The sequence below is a fragment of the Drosophila subpulchrella genome, chromosome X, assembly GCF_014743375.2.
Source record: "Drosophila subpulchrella strain 33 F10 #4 breed RU33 chromosome X, RU_Dsub_v1.1 Primary Assembly, whole genome shotgun sequence".
Taxonomy (NCBI): Eukaryota; Metazoa; Arthropoda; class Insecta; order Diptera; family Drosophilidae; genus Drosophila; species Drosophila subpulchrella.
Window position 1 is genome coordinate 9,759,477 of NC_050613.1, and position 20,348 is coordinate 9,779,824.

The window sequence follows — 20,348 nt, forward strand, 5'->3', positions numbered from 1 at the left end:
GACGGATCGTAATCGTATTATTTATACCATTAAAGGTGTGCAATTGATAGTGAACAAGAAAGGAAGTTAGCTTCGGCAAGCCGAAGCTTATATACCCTTGCAGCTATAATTATTAAATTTAAAAACACAAAAAATGATATTCCCAATAATATAAGATAATATGTCAAAAAACACCGAAGCTATAGTTTGTTTCATATTATTTTCCTACCAATTTTCCGATCGTTCCTATGGCAGCTATATGATATAGTCGTCCGATTTCGATCAAATTAAATTCGAAATTCAGAACTAATTAAAAAATGTTATTTCCAAGCTTAGGAGGTTATATGCTAAAAAACACCAAAGATATAATTTTTTTGAATTTTTTTGCCCGATTATTCCTATGGGAGCTATAAGATATAGTTGTCCGATCCGGCTGGTTCCGACTTATATACTACCTGCAAAAGATATAAGACTTTTGGGAAAGTTTCAGCCCGATAGCTTTAAAACTGAGAGACTAGTTTGCGTAGAAAGGGACGGACAGACGGACATGACTAGATCGACTCGTCTAGTCATGCTGATCAAGAATATATATACTTTATGGGGTCGGAAACGTCTCCTTCACTGCGTTGCAAACTTCTGACTGAAATCAATATACCCTCTGCAAGGGTATAAAAATGGTATTTTTCAAGAAAAGCGAGTGAGTCTCGATATTTTATAGAAACGAGTATCAGTAATTAATGTATTTTTGTATTATCTTACCTAATTATAAGTAGATAAATCTGTAAACGTAGCCTGATTTATGAAATTTTTTTGGGATGTACGCGAAGTACGTATTCTTTATACCATTGAAAGTGTTAAATTGATAGTGAAAAATGGTAATTCGAGTGAGTCTCGAAATATCGTATTTTATCGAAACGAGTTTCAGTTATTAATTTATTTTTTAACAGTTTACCTAACTATGATCATATCTGAGACGTTGCTCGATTTCTTAGATATTTCTTGGGGTGTACGCAAAGTAAGTGAGGAGAAGTGAGACAGCTTTGGGGCGGTCGTTGGGGTAGCCTCCTTGCCATGTCTCCTGGCCACTTTGTCCACTTTGTCCACTTTTTGCCGCTGCTCCCATCGCTGTTGTTGTTGCTAATGTTGTTTGGCTTGCTGACGAAGATCAAACAGCCGCTCCAAGTGTCGAGCTGCGACCTCCTGAGGGGCAAAGGCCATGCCGAATGGGCGGGGACCGAGAGAGCAATGTGCACTCGAGATAAACGTGCGAGGCAAACCGCAAAAGTGACAAACCCAAAAAAGGCAAACAGAGGCGGTGGCAAAAAAAAAATAGGAAGGAAGGAAAAAAATGAAAAAGAAAAACAAGGGCAAAGTTGTTTGTCTCTTTTTGCACACCTCCATCCACCAGCCACTTTTCCAGCCCGCAGATAAACCACTGAAAAATGCTTGCCATCGGACTAGTCGGGATTTTTTGTGGATTTTGGTTTCGGGCCCCCCGTGTGTGTGTGTGCCTTTCCCTTTGCAGGGGCTTTGCGTTCAATTTTAATGAGTTTGTTGCCAAACAAGGGCAAACACACGGGGTTTTTGCCTATTTGCAACTCGGGGACAAATCGATCAGGCCGCCAAGGGGCTGCAAAGGGGCGAAAGGGGATGGGGATGGGGATGTCCCGGAAGCGTGAGGCATAAAGTCAACTAATTAAAAAATCTACCTAAGCCAGTTGCTCTTTTCAGCAGTGTCTTTGGTCAGTTTATCGCCGACGTGGCGGAAAATTCGCAGCCCAAACAAACACCACGGAATGGGGGACCTTCCCCCTTTACCATTTATCCTCCTTAAATTTTCCAACCCATTTACTCGGGCTGATGGATTTCTTTGGGGAGGGGAACTAGGGCTGGTTGGCTGTGAAATATTGTAACGAGGATGGTTTTTAGCGCCAACGGAAGGATCACAAAGCTGCCCCTTGAAATCAATCTGGCAAAGTGTTTCAAGTGTTCGTTTCTCACTACTTTTAAATACCTTTACTTGGCTTAATTTGTATACAATTACTGTTTTATCTTCTTTTGTCAGTTAAACATTAAAATCATAATTATATTTAAACGTAATTTAATACTATATTCTTTTCTTTGCTGATCCTTTGCCGATTTATAAGGATTCATAGATTCAGAATAGGGGTAACAACAACTTGTCTAAATTAGCTTTTATCGATATATTCAATTCGAAATAAATCAACATAATACAGGCACAGAGTCAAGGGCCAAGAAAGAGGGTTAAGTGCTGTAGACAGAAGTATCGTGCAGGCATTCGAGTAAAGCCACGCATTTTCTGGGTCTTGTACCCCACTTTCCTGGTCCCTTTTCCTTATAAATACCCCCCTAACCATATATTCACCTACCCTTCAACTTCAATCTGCGCCCGTTTTTATTTGTGTTTGGCATGGAAATCACATTAGAATCTATTGCTTCACCTGACGACCCATTTCCCTCAGCCAATTGCATTCCCGCCTTAATATGCCGCACTTACGGAGCCCCCCCTTTTCCCCGCCCCTGTGTGCATTTCCTTTATGGCATTTCCAGTTTACGTATCTGTACCTGTATTCGCATTTGTATCTGTAGCTGTATCTGTCCGTTTCAGGTCAGAGTGTTCCTTTTCCTTTCCTTTTCTCGGCGGCCCAAAGCCGTTTTACTTTTCTCCTCACTTGTGCTGCCAACGAAACGAAATCCTTTTGGAAAAGGCTTTGCGTCTCCTCGGTAATCCGCTTTCGACATTTGCCGGTCTGGAAAATGTATATGGAAAACTATGCCTTGTTGGGAAAAAAGCTAAAAAGGCAAAAGGAGCGTTGGGCCTACCTAGATCTATTGACGGCTCGCCTGCCCGGACGGGAATCGAAGATGAAGTGGGAAGTATCTGTCGCCTATCCTCGATTCGAAATTGAAAGAAGTCTCAATAATATTTCATCTTTTCCTAATTGGGTCGATAGTGAAGCTTAAAATACGGCAATTTGGTAACCCAGTTGACTATGGCAAAGAAGCCTGAAAATGAAGTTGATTTTAATTGAGTTTTGTGTGTTCTACTGGTTCTTTATGACTGGAATATTTGATTCTGCAGAGTGATTGAAATGAAATTGTAATTTTTAAGACCAAGTATTTGGTACACTGATAAAAGGACGTAGTAAATCCAAAGATATTATACTTAATTTGAATATTTTTCGCTAGGTTTTTCATCTATAGGTTTTAATTTGTTTTAAATATGGAAGTATTTAAGTTACCAATTATAGTTAATTTAAATATTTTGAGCTTTGGTTTTATTATGAAATTTGATTTTGAAAGACTATGAAATATGAATAATAATAATTTGAAACATCGTATCTAGTATTTAATTTAATATTTTAATATCATATCCTATATGAAATCATGCAAAGCTCAATACAAATCGATGGTGTACTTCATATTTATTCGATCTTCGTGTGAAATTGCTTTCTCATTGTGCCATTTGGCACTTTCATTCCGTCAGTGGAGCCATTTTGCCGGATTTTCTCTGGCCATGATTAACAGCAATTGTCCGGAATACTTTTGGGCCATTTGCATTGCGTCAGTCACATGCTCGCTTGGCAATGGAGTGCATCAATTGTGCGTCCATTTATGTCACTCCTCTGATCCTTCCCCCCGGAAGCCATTCCCTAATGAGCTCGGCAGGAGGAGAAAGGGGGGCTTTGTTAATTATCTCATGTTGTTTATGGCTGCATGTGTTGCCTTTGATGGCCGTTGTTGCCCCTGCCACTTTGCTACTTTGCCACTTTGCTACTTTGCTACACGCCAAATGGCAAATGGAGCCTCAAGTTGCTGCGACAACTGTTTGGCCGAGGGTCATTTAGGGATTTATGCGACTGAGGCTGTTGCTGATGTGCTGGCTGCCACCAGAAGCTATCCCCATTCGACTGCAGCTGAGCCCCTTGTTGACCAGCTGGAAATCCCAGCTAAGTCGGAGTTCTCAGTGGCCTGCACTTCCATCTTCCATGCTCCTTGCCCCAACCCAAGCCACGCCCACCCAATTGGCCCTCCCTAATTGAGAGTGTTGCCATTGACCGCAGGCCAAAAAGGGATTTCAGTGCCGGCTCTCGTTCACAAATTGCCAAGCACCTTCCGGACTTTCGCCCACTTTCCACCGCAACTTTCTCTCGCACTCTCCCCTTGAATTTTCCAGTCGCCACAGTGAAACAATTCAATTTCACTGAATCGGACATTTCTCGGTCACACGTGCGTGTGTGCCATTGCTCTCGAGTACGAGTGCTCTATTTATAGCTCATTTCCCTTTTCCCTCTTCCCATTTTCACATTTTCACATTTTCCCCATCACACACACACATGCGTAGCATCCTGTTCACGTTGACAACTTAACGGAAAATTCATTTCACACTTTCGCACTTTTGCAGCCCCAAAAGGTTGCCCCTTTGCCCACTGCCAACCGATAATTGTGTGCCGAATGCAGGCGGAGAATCGAATGTGCGATGCATCGAAATGTGGCGATTTCTGTTAAAGGTCCTTGCGAATGCTCGGTGAAAATGTCTGGTTTTCTGATGGCGTATGAGTTGACCTTATGGTTGACCTTGTTGTATCTTGCATCAATAACTAATCTTAATTCAGGAAAAACTTTAACAACGATAAAAGGATGTCCTATCCTTTGAGATAAAATGATTAGCCCTGTCAAAATTGTCGAAATATAGTAAGTATAGTGTTTAAGAAGTGTTGTTTAATTGGCATCGTCAAGAAATACTTCTTAAAGACTTACCTATAAAATAAAATAATATAACAAAAATAATATATTCCTGTTTATCCTTACAAAAATGTCAATTATTTAAGCTAAATGGGAACTAAGTTCTAATATATATCAAGAAGATCCTGAAAATACTTGTTGTGGTGTCTAAAAGTATGCAATAAAAAATGTTAAAACTGAATATCCGATGAATTTATACCGAATCACGACTTTCTTTCTTGTACTGCATATTTTTAGACACTTTTAAAAGTGCTTTTGAGCCTCATTGATTTCTTTGTAAGATATATTTTTGCATTTCGGTCATAATTGCGTAGGATTTTTAGAAAATAACTCCTTTACATTGTGTTTTCCCGCCCAAAAAGTAAATGTCCCCGGAATTCGAGAGATGGAGATGCTTGGAATACTCACGCTGCGAGTTGGAGCGCCGGATGATGTTCTCGAGGAATGTGTTCTGCGGCGCAACCAGTCCACGTCGTCCGCCAGGCATTTTGCCGCCTACACGCTACGCGCCGCGCTGCCCAATCCTCGCCTGCTCCTGCTCCTGCTCCTGCTCCTGCTGCTCCTGTTGTCCCGTTTTGCTGGCCCCGGTGTCCTTCCACTCCCAGTCTCGCTCTCACTTCCGCTGACAGCTGGCCTCCTGGACGCAGAGTTGCTCTGACAACTGACAGGTGCTGACGGCTGACAGTTGTCAGCTGATGGATAGATGGCCGTCGAAGGTGCTTCCGGTTCCTGGTTCCTGGCTCCTGATTCCTGGCTCCTATATCCTGGCTCCTGGATACCACAGGATATTATCGAATGGGGATCGATCCGGGTCCAAATCCAATCTTAAATAGTCTTGGATCTGGCTCATTCGAATTCCGCAGCGGGGAATCCGCTTCCCCGAGCGTCCGTCATTCTGATGCTGTCTCACTCTCTCTCTCTCTCTCTCTCTCGCTCGCTCGCTCACTCACTTTCTCCCACTCTCTCGCACTCACACACTCACTCACTCACTAACACACATGCGGAAAGAGAGATGCGCTTCGATGCTGATGACCACTTGACCATTCACACAGTCTTATCGGTTGCATATGGCACTGTATGGAATAGAAAAAGGATAAACCTCATTAGTTTATATATCAAATATATACTATATATGAATATACTCTATATCAAATATAAAGGACAATCCATTCTATCAGGGGTGCAACGGAAATCACTAGGATTATGAAATCACTTTTAAATGCCATTTTAGGTACTTAAAAGTAGGCAACAATATATTTAAACTCACAAGTATAACAAATTAGTTCTAAAATGCGAATATCCTTTAATCAGTTCCCCTTTTAGGCACCCAAAATTACATTTTAAAGTGATTTCAAAACCTTAGTCCTGTGGCACCCCCTGTATATGCCATTCCATGTATCAAGATAATGTACAATTTCTAAGTATAGCTGCATAGAAATGAATTATTTCTTTGAGGCACTAAGAACCATTTTAATCTGCCATCAAATGCTAGTTGTAAATCAGTTCTATTATGGCCAAGCAAAAATTTGAAATATGTATGCTTTATAAAATTAGAACGCATAAAAGTTGAATAAAGATACCTCGGCCAAGATAAGTGAACATTTCTAATGGCACAAAGAGCAGCTGGCTAACTTGCAAATTACTCACAAAATCTTGGCTTTTATTGAAAGCATTTGCCAGATATAAAATAAGAGACAAATTGAATGAGATACACACACTCCCTTTAAATTTGACTACAATGCACTTTAAGTGGGCTTAAGCTCGTTTAATCCCCAGCTCTTTCACATTGCAACTCGAAACCGAGAAGATGCCACAATAAATTTGATATATATACATTTAGCAGATTTCACGATTTCACATCTTGATACTGAAACCGCATATTAAAGTGCAGTTTTCAAACTATCTAATATCAATCGATATGGTGCAAAAGCTTTCAGACCCAATTACATGGGGACAGTAGAAGATTATAACCTTAACAATATGAAATTATTTGGCTTTGTAATTGGCGTCAAAAATACATAGTTCGATGACAAACCAATGACAGTTCTTAATTCAGGAAATTAATTGAGGCATGTAAGGCAATTATCGTTAAATCAATTAAACTCAACAATGTGTGTGTTCAAGGGTGCCTTCTTCTTGCGGCCTGCAAACATGCCACATGCAAATTTGCTGTCAAGTGGCATTAATAATGCAGTTTATGCAATTTAAATTTGGTAACATTAAGTATACGCAACGTGAAAGCCGCCCCTTTACCCATTTCATTGATTTGTGCAGTCGAGCGGAGGTTGTGCAATATTTGCACAAGTTTCGCAATTAATTATGATGTTCGAACAGACAACCGGGCGTATGCGCAATACTAGCTTTGCCTCGGCTTATCTCCAACGAATACAGACAATGCCATTTTATATCTTGTACCCCGATAAGTGGCATAATTCGCATATAACTCTACTGAGCCAAAGTCACGCCCAATCCCCATTAAGTGCACCCTAATGAGCAGTCGACCTGCCATCAACTGGCTGCCTCAATTACGCAACTCGATTAGCCAATTATCAGCCTGGCCAGCGAAATAAGGCCGCAATAAAATCCAAGGAATAACCGAAGTGCAGCAACAAATTGACTAATTAAAGAAGACAGCCGAACAAAAGTTGGCTGTCGAGCAAAGTTGATTCACTTGTCCAACACGCACTAATTACAAAGTGCAGGAAGTTCACAGAGGAGGAGGTGGTGGGGGGCAGGAGGTGGATCCTGGGATTCCAGGAGCCGGGCTGAAACCCATGACAGGCAGGAACAGACTCATTAGGATCGGATTGAGAGCCGAGTTAAATTGGCAGCAGGACGGGGAGTGCCTGAGGAGGCTGGAGCTGAAACATGAGGATTATGAATAGCCGGAATCAGGCGAGCCAAGACACAAGGAGTCGCATCGCAAGGATGCAATCATTAGACTGGCCATAGCAACAAGATGTTTGCATTTAAAGGTTGAACATACATCAGAGTGCCGGAATCTGTTACACAGAGAAAAAAAACACTCAATATTCGCTTGGTTAATTCATTAGGACTCATTATTTCTTGGATTTTCTCTCTTTGAAAACTCTCTCAAATCCAAAACGAGAGAATAAAGCCAGAAAGCGCTCATAAATAGAAGAAAAAGAGCAAAAAGCAAAACATAGTAAAGTGATAAGCCTCATTTCTAAATAGAATGGATATAATTTTCATCAAAATAATCATCGTATCCTATCAATTTTTTTCTCTGTGTAGATAAATCAAGCCCAGACTTAATGAGGGTAAACCTGCAAACTGAATTTGAAACTTACATAATTTCGTAGATTTCTGAAAGGAATAGGTTATCGTTGTTTAAGTCCTTAGTTAAGGATTTCAAGTGTTAGCAATTTATTAAATTGCCATAGATAAAGTTATCTCTTTGAAAATATACACTTCATATACGATCCAAGTTTATCCCACTTACTATAATTTTCTGCCTAAACTTACCCTTAAACACTGTTACTTATTTTAGAAACGAGAAAACTAATTATACATTTCTTAGTGAATTCCCCACCAAAGGTATTTACTAAAAATCCTCTAGATAACAAAACCCCCTTTGCAATTCCAGTTTTTGCAATTTACCGTAATTCCCTTTTTGAAATTACCTCTAAACTGTGTAAAATTACCCCAACCAAATGGACAGAATTGCAATTATTGTGGGGGTTTTCCATCGTGAAAGCATTTCATATTCAATTTTTCACCGAGATTGTCTGGCCCCGGTAAAGTTCCTCCCCCAAAAGTTATTTAGCGAAAGGGAGTGCCACAACTGTTGCACTGTGGAAGTATATAGTACACAGATAAAACTATCCAAGAACATTGTTCTTGAATTGAGAACATTCGTTCTTAAAAACCGTGTAAGTACATTTTGGTATATATATAAGAACGAAATGGTGAGAAGAGAAAATTTAAATTGAGTTTATTTAACAACTTTTTGATAAGTATACACCAAGGACTGAGCTAATAGTTTAATTCAACTTGACTCGAGCAAAATAAAAACATTTTCAACTTAAAAATGTCGTTCTATTTTTCAGAACATTTTCAACTCAGATGAGAACGTCAGAATTTTCTCTGTGTTGACATCCGAACTTCCAGTGACTCTGCACATGTATCCCGAACCCCCTTTTGGCACTACGCCCCTGTACCCTGGCTGTTACTGTTACTGTTCCTGCTACTGCAGGGCTGCTAGCTGAGCTCAGTAATCTTTAATTTCATTAAAATTCAAGCAACGGCAACGACAGCTTCCCTTTGTCCTGGTCGCCAGTTCCTTGTAGTTGGACTACGGGCCATGGACTACGGACTATGGATGTTGCCGATGTTGCTGCTGCCGTAAGTGCTTATTAGAGGGCGAAGGAACACTTCAGTGTAAGCGAGGAGCGCTCTCAGGCATTTATGAATTTTCCGGCTTTAATGCGTGGCCCATGAGCAAACGGGGGCCGAAGGGGACGAAAAGGAGCAGAGGGAGCTGGCCCAGTGGCCCAGTTGGAGCAGGAGGAGCAGCAGGAGCAGAGGGAGGTCAGTAGATGGATCTCGGTGGATGACTGGCAACTGGTAACTGGCATAAACTTTGCCAACAATGCCGGCCCCCCCCCACAATCCACCTCGTTTTACACCCTTCATTGGCTGGCTTATCGTGTCCTGGTAGCTCCTGCTCCTGCTGCTGCTCCTGCTTTCAGCCCTACAATGCATATAATTAACTGCAACTTGCAGCTCCGTGTTTGCCACAGGCATAATGGCCGCAAATTCATAGCTGATCCGGAGTCGAGGCATCTTCTTTTGAAGAGCTAATGAACCGAGGATTATGATGCATGTTCTGCGGCAATCAATAATGACCCTCGCATAAAGTTGCTATTTCCGGGAGGGTTTAAAATAATTAGAAAACTTGAACTTAGGTAAGCCTAACAATTAACAGACGGGGGACATTTAAAATATTAAGATCTCTTATAAATGTACTTTAGGCGACTAGAAGTATGCAATGGTATATTTTTCACGGCATACTTTTAGACACCTTAGTAAAGGACCTAAAACCGTAGTTATTTCTATGAAACTACCCAATTTCTTTTCTTTATTTACTTTAGGTGTCTAAAAGTATGTAACAATGAACAATGTTCTATGAATGCCCATCGTAGTACGTCCTTCCTATTTTAAGCATTATTTTAGGCTTGACTTTACTAAGGTACGTGATTTACTAGTTATTTTTACGAAACAAAAATCAAATTTTACTTTTCTTTACTCCTTATTTCTTTTAAAAACTTCTTTATCCTCAATCTTTATAATGTTCAAAAAAATATTTAAACATTGCGAGTTGTAATCCGATATCGATTTTTAAAAATGACTAGGAGGTGTCACCTAGGGCAATCTGCACAGCTGAAGGATTCCCGGCTGGCAAGCAAACACTTGTGAAACGCACTGTACTGAGTGCCGTCAATTTGAGGACCAATCGCAAATCGCCCACTGACGTCACGAGCCAAAAAGTGGGTAAAATAGGAACGGAAAGTCAAGCCTCTCAGCACTCGCCTATTTATAATAAATGGAATGTCGCCACGCCCCTCAATATGCACCCCCCCCCCCCTAGTTTGAGGCTCCCTCCTCACCTGACACACTTGCCACATGCCATGGCCCCTATTTTCCACAATTTTCCCCATCCCAGCCATTTTGCACCTTGCAACACATGAAAAACGAGAGGAGTTTCGCTGCCTGTGTGGTGTGTGTGTGTGTGTGGTGTGGCAAGGACCAACTACAACTATTTTGGACGTATATGTGGCAGCCACTGTGCCCGCTACACTGAAAGAAATTGTCTATCAAAATTATTTAACGAAATATTTTCCATTTTAAGTAGATCAGAGTGATTATTCTAATTTCTAAGTACTTAAAAGTTAAAAAAATATACCTTTATAAAAAATTGCATAGCATAAGCACAGGTGTAAAGAAAGTATTATAAAGGATTAATGTTTAATGATCAATATAATGGGGCTTTCGACTGGGTTCTAATTTTGTAGAAGCCCAGGGGACAAATTATTTAGAAAGTCGATGGGATTGCTCTTTTCTCCCAGTCTGCTGACGTTCGTTGGCGGTGGCGACTGAGTGACCACGAGAAAGGAGCAGGACAAACGATGCCACAGGATGACGCTCACCTTGCCCCACAAAGCGCAGCATCAGCAGCAGAGGCGCCGGGAACGGGGGGAAATGGAAAAGCGGAAGGGCGGAAAAGCAGGAGGGCGACTATACATTTTAATTTGTTGCAGCTCTAAGAGTTCAACCCCCCGCCTCGGATCCTGGCCGCCCCCCCATGGGCCAAATTCCCCTGAAGCCGCCCTCTCATTTTATGGCTCACTTCAAGTACGTCATAAAAATTAACATGAGGGGGTCAAGGGGGCGTTGGCCAAGGGATAAGGAGCAGCTAAGATGGCTGCGAATCAAATGGCACAGGATATGGATTGCTCGGGGCAAGGTAAGAGCATTTACCCTGTTTTCTGGGACAAATATCAGCATTTTATAACTATTCGGTTGAGTTTCCTCCTCTGTAAGTTTGCTCAAACCTGAATATAAGGCTAAGTGAAAATAGGCTCTTGAAAAATAGTTCTTAAGTCAAATAATTTCACGCGATCTAGAATTTTGAAATATTAAATTACAGCCTTGTTGGTTTTTAATGCCTTTGCCTAACATTTTTCTTGGCATTGCCAAATGAAATTTCAAAATTATTTTTAGATTTTATTTAAAATACCTAATAGTAAGCACTGAATAAAGGAGAGTCGTCTTTCCTAGTGAATTCACAGTACATCTGATTTTTATACATATTGTTGCATACTTTTAGACACCTAAAAAACACTTAGAAGTGATTATATCTGTAGCACTACCTGCTTTTTTTAACTAGAAGTTCTGGGTACTCCCTACTATTTATAAACTAGAACTTATCATCTTTCTCGTCCCTGGGCTGCCCTTCATCCCCCAGCTCTTATCACTTGAACTTTAAGGACGAATCAAGCTGGTTTATATCTTTCCCTCACTCACACACCCAGGCACATAGACATTTTCACATGCCAAGACCCCCCCCACCCCCTCGCCCCCATTCATTCGGATTTAATTTCCGGTGTGCTGCGTTCGGCTTTCAAATATTAATAGAGCCCCGGCATTATTAATGAGATGGTGTCATCAAGAAAATGAAGCTGCCCCTGCGATGTGTAAGCGAGCAGCAGCATCCACATCGCCCCTTTTATGTGCCGCATACATTTTGGCTCACCTTTGGATACTTTGTGGATACCATTGTGGACTATTCAAAAATTTATAAGCTTTTTGCCATTCGCTTTCCGTTTCGGTTCAACTTGGCTCAGCCGTCTAAGCCAAAATACAGGGATAGCAACAGAGAGACAGAGAATTTCTGAGCAGGTGAATTTGATAGCAGAATCCCGGGCATTGGTTAATTACCCAGTGGGTCCGCACCGAGTGTTTCTGACATTTCGTTTAATGCGTTTGTATTTGGCCATTGCACATGCACATTGATATTCCCAGTACCATTTTCCCCACCCCATTCCCCATTCACATTTTTCCAATACTCGCTTTGGCCAAAAATGTTACGCTCTGTGGACAAATCATTGTTATCCCCCCCGCAAAACTAGAGAGCCCCACCATGCCATATAATACGTTTTGTTCCGCCCCCGGCATATACATACCTGTATATCCCATTCGGAAAGCACAATTGTTGCAACAATTACACAAACACAAATGCTGGGGAAACCAAAACAAAGCCGCGAAACCCAGGAGGGGGAAAATTGCAGGGGGTGGTTGGAAAAGCGGCAAACAGAAAACAAAGCTCATGGGGACAATAGGCTCGACTGGGTGGCTCAGAACATGGGGGTTGCGGGGGCTGGAGGAGCCCACCAGACAAAAAAAAGCAGACGAAGAACAGACCAAGGATGCGATGGCCGCAGGACAATGGACCTCCGCCTCCTGTTGTTCCCAGAAGAAGGCTACTTGGATTCGATCGAATTGGTTGGCAAATGGAAATGGGAGGATGGTCTGATATATCAGTTGGTTATAGCACTCCTTTCTGGTTCCAGTTGAACTTTTGCAAAGGGTCCAAGGAGCCGTGTTTACTTAGGATCTCCGGAATAAGTAAATTATTGCATACGTTTGGGCTGAATTTTAAGTGCTTTCAAATCAACAAAAAAAAAAAGGACCAATGAATGAAATGGTCTCTTTGGAATCTATTTTCTATTTGGAATAACTTAATCCCTAACACCGTAAATTGCAAAAGTGACCTGTAATTGACTTTTGAGCTGTGATTTTACAAAATATTCATGAATTTATAAATGCCGTAGTAAACGGTTGACAGGCTATAAACAAAAGGCAAATATTCAAAATTTATTGTAAGTTGAAACTGACCTTCTGCAAGAAATTGATTGAAGCCAATGAAATTAAATGGGTCACTTTAAGTTTAATAGTAACTCAGTCTAAATTTATTTATTCCCTTAAAGCATTTTAAGTATAATTATTAAATTATACCCCAGCTTATCAAATCAGCATTGAACACATTCAATTAATTTGACTTGGGAATTGAGACGCTAAGCCAATACATTTATTTTTAATTGGTTTGCCTGCCAATTTTTCGATGAAATTAATTAGGTTTATTCAGTTATATAATGATGGTGGTTACATATGGTTGCACGACATTTGAGAAGTGGGTTTAAAATTGAAAAGTTAAGCTGCCAAATTGGAAGGGTTTGCAATAATTAAACTGTCAATCGATTTGCAGTCATTATTGCTAGAGCTAAATGCTTAACAACCCAACTTTTAGGTATTGTAAAAAGTTCAAACTTATCCACATTATGCTGGCAATTTCAAGTGGTTTCTGGTAATCGAACTGTCAGGCCTTTTGTAATCATTACAAACTATAAAATGCATTGGATTTAAGCAATCCACCCGCCCTAACTGGAGCAAACGAAAGCGGTGCAAATTGTAACAGAAAAAAAATAGCTGAAAAACGATGGCGATTTTTTCTGAAGAAGGTAAATCAAGTCGAGCAATCAGCAGCCATCCTTATAAATTAAAGTCAAGCAGGTTACCGGAACGCCAGGCCGTCGGTCCTCAAAGTCCTTCTGACCACCGCCAGAAAAGGTCACGAGTTCCCAGAAGGCGGGTGCAATCAGCTATGGTCAAAGACCCGGTGAAGTGAGAGGAGGCCCCGTCCTCAAAAGGATTCCCCGATTTCTCAGAACCCCCCATATACCCTCACATTCCCGATCCCACAAAGGGCCGACCGCCGACGCATTTGGCGCCTAGGGCTGGGCTAATTGATTGACATTTCCTGTCGCAGCCCAGGCCCCCTCGTCCTTTGTTCCCCCGCTCCTTGGGAAATATATGTGCACAAGTCACTGCTACTTGGGTATGCGCATAAATACATATACTTAACCTTGATTTTGCCAAGTCGTCAGCCCGCTGCCTGGGGCCTCCGACTGGAACTGCTAACTGAAACTGCGACTACGACCGAAAATGCACATGGAAAAATGTATATCAGTACAGCTTCAAATCATGTGTTTAAACAGAGCTAGGCCTTAAAATCAAAACCATTTTAGACCATAAATTGAAGTGTCTTTATTCCATGGAAAACAAAGTTTTGATTTAAATTAGGCGCCTATTGATAAACAGAATTATATTCCTATCAATGGATGCACCAAAACCTCTCAAACTAAATTTTAAAATACTGATCAACACTGTTTTTTTTATAATTTGTGGCATTTCTTAACATTGTACTTTCTTAAAACTTAAAATAGATACAGTCTTCAGGGCAAAGATAAGCCTTTCGGGATGTACTCGTTGATTTTCTACTTGTTTTAGGTAATAATTATGATCATGATCTAATTATTTTTACAATTCTGATAAACACTAATTTCTTATGTTTTTTGGGCTTTCTCAACACTGACTTTATATTTAACAAACGAATGTAATAGGTTATAGAAGAGAAATCATATTTCTTGCCATGTAGAACTAAAACTGGGCCTGACTTTTGCGTGCCAAGTTGGGCCGCCTTGGCCGGGCTCGCAAAGTAGGGCAGCCATTTCATTAACCCAAGACAACAAAAAAACAAGCTCGAAGAAAAGTCTATTTTCGGATTCCCCATTCCCAAGGAAAATATTTCAGTTAAAGGAGATTGCATTGAAGACCTGGGGCTGGCCAATTCCCCAAAATCCAACTGCAGCGAGTGGAATCGAACTGGGGATCCGCTGCCTTATACCTTGGAACGCAGACCATTCCCAAACCCCCTCCAAAAACCCAGAGAACATTATCTCCGACTAATGCCTTTGATAATGCTTCCTATTTGTCTCGAGTCTACTGAATAAGTCATTTTTATTCATATTTTGTAGTTAATTAGGCGGCGCCAGTGCCAAAAGCTTTTCGGCATATGAAAAATAAATGGAGATGAGTATTCATTAAATTAATGGTGTGGGAGAAAGCGGAGGAATAGTACGATTTTCCTTCACGCTTTCTCCCGAAAAGCTCAAGCAAGTTGTGCCCTCGCATTCGCTGGTCTTTTATGGTTTATCATTACTATTTAAAAATTCATGCCGTCTTTACGTAACAAATAAGTTAGCAAATAAAATATAAATATATCAATTGCTTTGTAATTTGTCAGTTGTAAAAAAGTTTTTTACACCTAAGAACACCAAACGATGGATTTATAAATGCTTGTAATGAAACAGAATTCAAAAGTCCGTTGATAAATGGAAATCAGTTTCTTTTTAAATTAAGGGATTTAAGCATTTGCCTAAGTTTTGAAAGAGTACTTAAAATGATGTTTCACATTCCATTTCAAAAGATTAAATCCGGCTAAGTTTGCTTGAGTTTAGTTGGGCGCTTGTCCTTTTTGCAGATTATGTTTCCAACCCAATAACCGATACTCACCGCCACTACCCGTTTGGCCGTTACCCGTTACCCGTTTGCTGACCGTTTGAGCCCGTTTACGTGGCGCGGGCCAGATGTGATTTGATTTTATTGTTGCGGCGGCTTATCAGCTTTTGGCTTTAGCTCACGGCTCACTTGGCTGCCTTTGGGCCCGCTTTTGCCTTCCTTCCTTCCTTCCCATCTCCCTTCCCATCCTCTCTTCCACTTTTTTTCGTTTCCTTCCCTTTCCCCCCCCCCCCCCCCTGCTTTTTTCCTCAGTGGCAAATTCAATTTGATCTTTTTATCGATTAATTTGGCCTAGGCTAAAGCTGTGTGTCTCCTTGCTCCATCTCGCTCTCTGGCCATCTCCCTCTTTTCCCACTACCCCTCTCTTTCGCCGCCTCTGTCTCGGTCTCTATCTTTTTGTCTCTGCCTCCCTATCCAATTAGACTTTGGTGCCCGAAACGAGCAGTGCAATAAAACCCACCGACAGACACATTTAAAGATAGTGTTGCACCTGGGCTAGTCGTTGCCCCCTTTTTCGCCTCCTCCTTGGATTCCCCCCCCCCCTTTCCACACCCCCTTTTTCCGCCGCACGCAAGGTCAGTGCGGCGCACGTAAGTATGCAACACATAATTTTTGGCCCGCTTTGCATGGCTTTTCTTGCATGCAACTTCGTTTCTGCCTGGTTTTTTTTGGGGGGGCAAGCTTATCCTTGTGCCGATTGCTCCAAAAGCAGTCCTTCGGCCTCTCCTCCCAAAAAAAAAAACCAGTTAGCACGCCCACCAAATATTCTAAATATAGCTAAGCCAGTCCCAGACTTCTCCATTTCTCCGCTTTGAAGTTTCTCCAATAACTTCTTGGCTCTGCTACTTTACACTGAGCATTACATTGGATGGTTTTATGTACATATGTAGATACATATGTATTTATGGACAAAGAACCAGGATACATTTGTGAAGTCTTAGTTTATTTTGAGGATAGCTAACACTGCAGAAAGCACTTTTATAACTTTTGTAACTCAATTTCATTTGGATGATGGTAAATACATATAATTGCCAATCAATCTGCATTAGTATGTCCTTAACGTTATAACACAACTTCTTTTTCAGTGCACCAGATATGAGTCAGTTGTCGCTTTCCCGCTGCTCCCCTTTTTTTTCCGATGGCGAAATCGAAAATCGAAAGTGTGCCAAGAAAGACGAGAGGCGAAAGGCAAATGGCAACAAAGGGAAATTGTGTCATAAAAACTTTTTCGATTGCGCCACGCGCAACCAAAGCAACACTAACACTATCACTAACACCCATACTAGCAACAACAACAACAACAACAACAGAAACAGAAACAAAAACTTGAGAACTTCTGGCCAGGGGCTTTTGTCTGCTTTTCTTCTCGTTTTTTCCGCCCTCCGCCCGGGAAAAGTGGACTGGAGGCTGGGAAAAACTCGAGACTGGCCAATTTATTCAGCTTCTTTTGCTGCTGCTGCTGCTGCTGCTTCAGTGATGGCATATTTACTTGTCATGGCTAAAAGCAAAGCTTACGCCAAAAAATATTGACACAGTAAGAAAACGCTCACACACAAACACACACACACACCCGTGCACATGATAAGCAAACAATAGGCCAAAGCAAGTCAAACAACAAAAAAAAAAAGGAAAAACGTGAAAAGAACAAGAGCAGCAAGGCAAAAAAAAAAAAGAGCTGAAAATCGAAGAAGAGCCAACAATAATAGGGCCATCCCTTTCTCCCACTTTTCGGGGGATCCCCCAGAAACACGCTCAAGCACACACACACACACATGCACACGCACGCACAGCGACAATAAGTGTAATAGTTTTACAGCGCCCGCCGAAAAGTATGCTGCGACATTTGGGCGGTCGACAAACTGGCGTCTACAGTTTGACAGCCAGCGGAACCAGAAAACCACTTTAGAAGCCATTGGCCTGCAAAAGATTTTTGCTTCCGGTCACTTATGTACATTCAACTTCGATAAACATGTAATTGCGGTTTCTGTTTTAAATACGTAATGGATAGCACTCGTAACGTGTTGCAAATATCTGTGGCCTGCGAAATTAAAGGTCCTCGACTGTCACTTTTCATTCGTGTAATGAAGTTATGCGGTTATTGCAACCAAAACGCCCAGCGGTGTCATTTAAAATTGTTATACATATTTGTGGTTTGCGAAAATATTTGACAAACTTTCACACAGTTTTTAGTTCGCCTGGAGCAGGTAGTTAGTCAGCCAGTTAAAGCTAACTTTTAAATGCATAGATATGTAAATATGTGAATGGTTTCTGTGATGTATACATGTGTATATACACACTCATTTGAAATTTTTAAAATTCTTACATGTTTGTGGCCCATTAAAAAATATTTAAGTTGTACAATAATATAGTTTATAAAGCATTTTAACACAGGCATTTGTACTATTTATGAAAATATTTATATATTAAGATTATTAATTACGTATAATGAATAAACATATCAACTTTACGAGCAGTTCGTTTTCGTAGTACGATAAATTCTTTGATTAAAGTTTTAAAAAACAAATTATCTACAGCTTAGAAGCCAGTTGAGATTTTATTTTCAAGTCTTCAGTGCTATTATAGACTTATACTATGGACATAAGGATTTAAAATGCAAAACATAGTTTATCAATCAAGTGATAATAAGATAAAAAGATTTAATAATATAAATATTGAAAAACGGGGGGAGCCTTGTGAAAATTAAAGTATTTTGAATGCAATGAAACGGTTAAGTTAGTTTACCAAGACTTGGTTTGTATATTTATTTAAAAAGATAATAATTTTATCTGGATATTAATAAAACATTTTAGACTTGAATGTCCCATGCCTAGCTTTCAAATATATTTCAAATTCAAATTGAAATATATTATTTCGCAGCCACAGTTAATAAATTATTTAATCTTCTAGTGGAGAAAATTGGTTAGTGTCTTAGGCTTTTTTGTATACTGCCTATATTTTCTTTCTTAATTATTTGTGCGACTTGCTGGCTCTCCGGCTAAAAGCTTTCCGGGTGGGCGGAAAGGCCACGCCCGCCTCTGCCAGCCTGGCTGGCAGAAAAGCCGTCAGAACAGCCGGGTAGAACACGAAATTCATAAATTAATGCATGGCGTGTTGTTGGCTATTAAAAGCAATGAGCAAGCACATGAGAGGGAAGATCTTGAAGGAGCGGGACGGGGCGCACAGACACACACAGATACACTGGCACACTGACACACAAGCTCACAAACAGCTTAGGGACTAACCCGAACACACTCCCATTCGGCCGGGCACATTAACATAAAAACCACATCAAGCCAAGGGCCGAGAAGAGCAGAAACCAAAAAGCCAAAAAAAAAAAAGAAAAGTCAGAAAAAGCTGAGGAGCAGCAACTACGGAGAAATAAATAAATTTACATATTGCCCACGTGCTTTAGCGAGTTCTCTTCGCTTTTCCAGCTTTTTCAGATTCGGATTCAGGTAGGGCTGTCAAAAATATATAAAACAATCCAAATGTATTTCCTTCAAGATTGAAAATACGTTGAAAGCAGGCATGCTCTTAAAAATCATTGCATACTTTTGGACACCCTTTAAAGGGATTTTAAATCTATAGTAAAGTTTCTATACTTTTCAAATTGTTATGTTTGCTAAAATTGTATAAAGCTCAATCATAGATAAACTAGCGCATTAAGAAACATCCAAAATATAGTTTTCATATGACTGAAATCTTAAAAAAAAAACCATAAAAGGTCGACAGCCCTGGCTTCCAGCTTCTTTGGGTTCTGTTTTTCCGGGGAAGCTGGCTAGGGATTTTGCTCCAAATTTATAGAGACAGGACGGCGTGCCCATTTGCCCCAATGGCTACCAAACTGTGGCCACATTTTACATACGTAATTGTCCGTTCTAAACGCCCCCATGGTGGTTACAACACCGCTTTGATGGCCGGTGGCATGTTAATAAACTTGTTTTGATACGACAGCCAGATCTCGGGCACAAGGTCAACGAGGACAAGGACGCGAGGAGCGAGTCCTCGCAGCTGCCAGGCAAAGAAGCCTCAGCCACAGCCACAGCCACGGCCAAAAGCCAAGCCAAACAGTCTGACAATCTGACAGGAAGTCGGCAGGTGGTCCAACTGCTGGTTCCACTGTACAACGATAATTGCCGCTGCCTGCACAAAGAAAAATCAAATTGAATTAGGCAGGAATCTGCTAGGTAGGGACTAGAAAAATAGTATTCTTTCGATTGAAAAGAGCCTAAAAGTAGACAATTAAAAAGAAATTCAATTTATAATTGCCTACTTACAGACACCTTGTCTTTAACTCTCTAAATATTCAATAGACAGAGAAGTTAAAATAGTTTTCTTCTGTAAAGCGATAATTGCACAAAGAAAATTCATAATAAATTAATGAGAAATCTGCTATTGGAAGAAGCCCAAAAGTATACTACAACAAAAGGAACATAATTATTGATTGCCTACTTCTCGACACCTTTGCTTTCAACTCTCTAAAATGCTTTAAGCACATAAACCTAACTAGTTTTACAAGCTATTGGCTCCACATTTTATTGTCAAAATCGAATTTACATTTAAAATAGAATAAATGGCTAATAATAATAGTAAATCATGCTAAACTGTCATATAAATGAACGCTTTCCGCTCAGTGTAGATAGCAGACAGAACGATAATGC

At 40.6% G+C, this 20,348-nt stretch overlaps 1 protein-coding gene across 17 annotated transcripts in view; it reads right to left on the reverse strand.

Annotated features, from left to right (window-relative positions):
- Positions 1-20,348, reverse strand: part of LOC119558268 (potassium voltage-gated channel protein eag) — a 66,981-nt gene that overhangs the window by 42,674 nt on the left and 3,959 nt on the right. For 11 of the 17 annotated variants that reach the window (XM_037871622.1, XM_037871631.1, XM_037871625.1 and 8 more), the window contains exon 3: positions 5,155-5,819. In XM_037871622.1, coding sequence (XP_037727550.1) covers positions 5,155-5,233 — 79 coding nt within the window. In that variant the 5' untranslated portion in view covers positions 5,234-5,819. Of the gene's footprint in view, positions 1-5,154; positions 5,820-15,681; positions 15,828-20,348 lie in introns of those variants that run through there. The other 6 variants (XM_037871633.1, XM_037871629.1, XM_037871634.1 and 3 more) reach the window with 2 other exon arrangements.